This window comes from Frankliniella occidentalis, unplaced genomic scaffold, assembly GCF_000697945.3.
Source record: "Frankliniella occidentalis isolate FOCC.00 unplaced genomic scaffold, Focc_3.1 Scaffold116, whole genome shotgun sequence".
In the NCBI taxonomy this organism is placed as follows: domain Eukaryota; kingdom Metazoa; phylum Arthropoda; class Insecta; order Thysanoptera; family Thripidae; genus Frankliniella; species Frankliniella occidentalis.
The window spans coordinates 646,573-648,630 of NW_026267244.1; the positions used below are offsets into that span (position 1 = coordinate 646,573).

Consider the following 2,058-nt stretch of genomic DNA (forward strand, 5'->3'; position numbering starts at 1 on the left):
TGTCCAAATAATTTTATTATTATTATTGAAAACATTTTTCAGGACCTCATGGTAGTGGGCTTTGATGTATGTCATGATACTGCAACAAGGGGCACGGATCAAGGTGCCATGGTGGCATCACTGGATAAAGCTATGTCCCGCTATTATAGTACCGTAACAGCCCACCGAAGTGGGGAAGAGCTCTCTACCAATTTAGCTGCAAGCATTGGCAGTAAGTGTCATTGAGTCCATTTACTTTTAATTTTTATTTAGAAAGGTATTTTTGGAGTCTGTGTTTTTTCCTACATAGGTGCTGTGAGAAAGTACAGAGAGGTAAATGGCAGACTGCCTGGACGCATAATTATTTATCGTGATGGTGTGGGTGAGGGACAGATTCCCTATGTAGCCACCACTGAACTAGAATGTATAAAGGTTGCTCTTAACAACCTTTACAATGGGCAAGAGATGAAAATGACCTTCGTCATTGTAACTAAAAGGATTAATACAAGAATATTCACTGATAAAAGAATGAATGCTCCACCTGGTTCTGTGGTCGACGATGTGATCACTGACCCAGAGAAGTAAGTACTCTTTTACTTGCCATCTATTATCTGCTCATCGTCCCTGTGTTTCAATATTGCATTAAATTTTTCCTCCCTAGATACGACTTTTTCCTGGTGTCACAGAGTGTGGGCCAGGGAACAGTCAGCCCTACCTCATACAATGTGATCTATGACACAATGGGCCTGCCTGCTGAAAGGTTGCAAAGACTGACTTATAAATTGTGTTACTTGTACTTCAACTGGAATGTCAGTATTTAATCTGCACATCAAAAAATTTCTCTGTGGCTCTTTTTCTGTTATTAATCTACTTGATTCTTTCTAGGGCACTGTACGGGTACCAGCTCCATGCCAATATGCTCATAAATTGGCATTTTTAGTTGGACAATCAATCCATAGGCCAATCCATGGGGGCCTAGAAGATCTCTTGTATTTCTTGTAGACTTACTAATTTTGTCTATTTTTCTTTTCATAACTTTTATTCAAAATGTTATTTTTTATTTATATACAATGTTAAATTTTATGATGTAATCTTTTTCTCAAACAATGGAAGGGTCCTGAATGCAGATGATACAAATTTGAGACCAGTGTCTTGTTCTACTACTCTGTCTGGAAATGTTCAGCAGGGTCCAAAAATAATTCCTGCTAAATTTTCATGGGCAATGGCCCATAAGTAAATGTCTCATTAAAAGATCAATTTTATTTTCAAAAATCTGCATCTGCTAGGCCTTGCAACCCTAACAAGGGAACCCCGCCAAGTGTAAATTCCCGATTTTCATTCTACTTTGGGAAATTGTTGGTCTAAATGTGTCCTCGAAGGACACATCAAAATTTTTTGCTCAAATTCAAATTTAGGGGTTATTTTGGGCAGTCGTTCCAAAAGCTGCTATTTCAACAATATTTCATAATTTTCAAGCATATTTCCCAAGGGATGAATCGTTGAAAGTTGCGCTCCATTGTTCGAAAATTTCGTCCGTTTTGCTCTATTTGAAGCCGTTTAGGCGCTACCGCCACGTTAAGGAGGGGAAATGTACAGGAATCACTAGGGCTTAAGAGCAGTGGTTGTAAAAAGCAGTCCGACAAAAAATGTTATAAAACAAAAGTTGTAGAAAAATGTAAGCTCTTTAACTTTTGTTCTATGACAGTTTTTGTTTATTACACTTATCTAACAATGTACCCAAAATCTGCCATCCATTACAATGTTAATTGGAACTGTTCATTTCTTTTTTGTGCTGTACAGGTCTGGGTGGCCAAGGTTGCTAGGAGATTATTGTCGAAGATTATTGTATATTGCCAGGTTGGATGTACACCAGATTGCTAGAGTTGTGTGTGGCCCCCTCAACCCTTACGTACTACATACATAGTGACTTGATCCATGTGCCTCTCTACTTTTTACTCAACAATTCAAGCTGGATGACACATTGAATTATAATGTGTTTAATTTTAATGTTCAATTTACTCCATCTGCTAAAAAGTTGCTGTAATTTTTTGTTGGGAATTCATTTTATTATTTAATGAG

General features: G+C 37.6%; 2 protein-coding genes across 2 annotated transcripts in view; both read left to right on the forward strand.

Annotated features, from left to right (window-relative positions):
- LOC113216426 (piwi-like protein Siwi) overlaps positions 1–2,058 on the forward strand; it is an 18,153-nt gene that overhangs the window by 2,490 nt on the left and 13,605 nt on the right. The window lies entirely within an intron of this gene.
- LOC127749991 (piwi-like protein Siwi) lies at positions 43–2,058 on the forward strand (the record flags this gene model as incomplete). Its single annotated transcript, XM_052270293.1, is given in 4 exon segments — positions 43–211; positions 290–560; positions 641–788; positions 865–2,058. Coding segments are annotated over 4 exon segments (705 nt in total), but the record flags the coding sequence as incomplete, so codon positions are not given.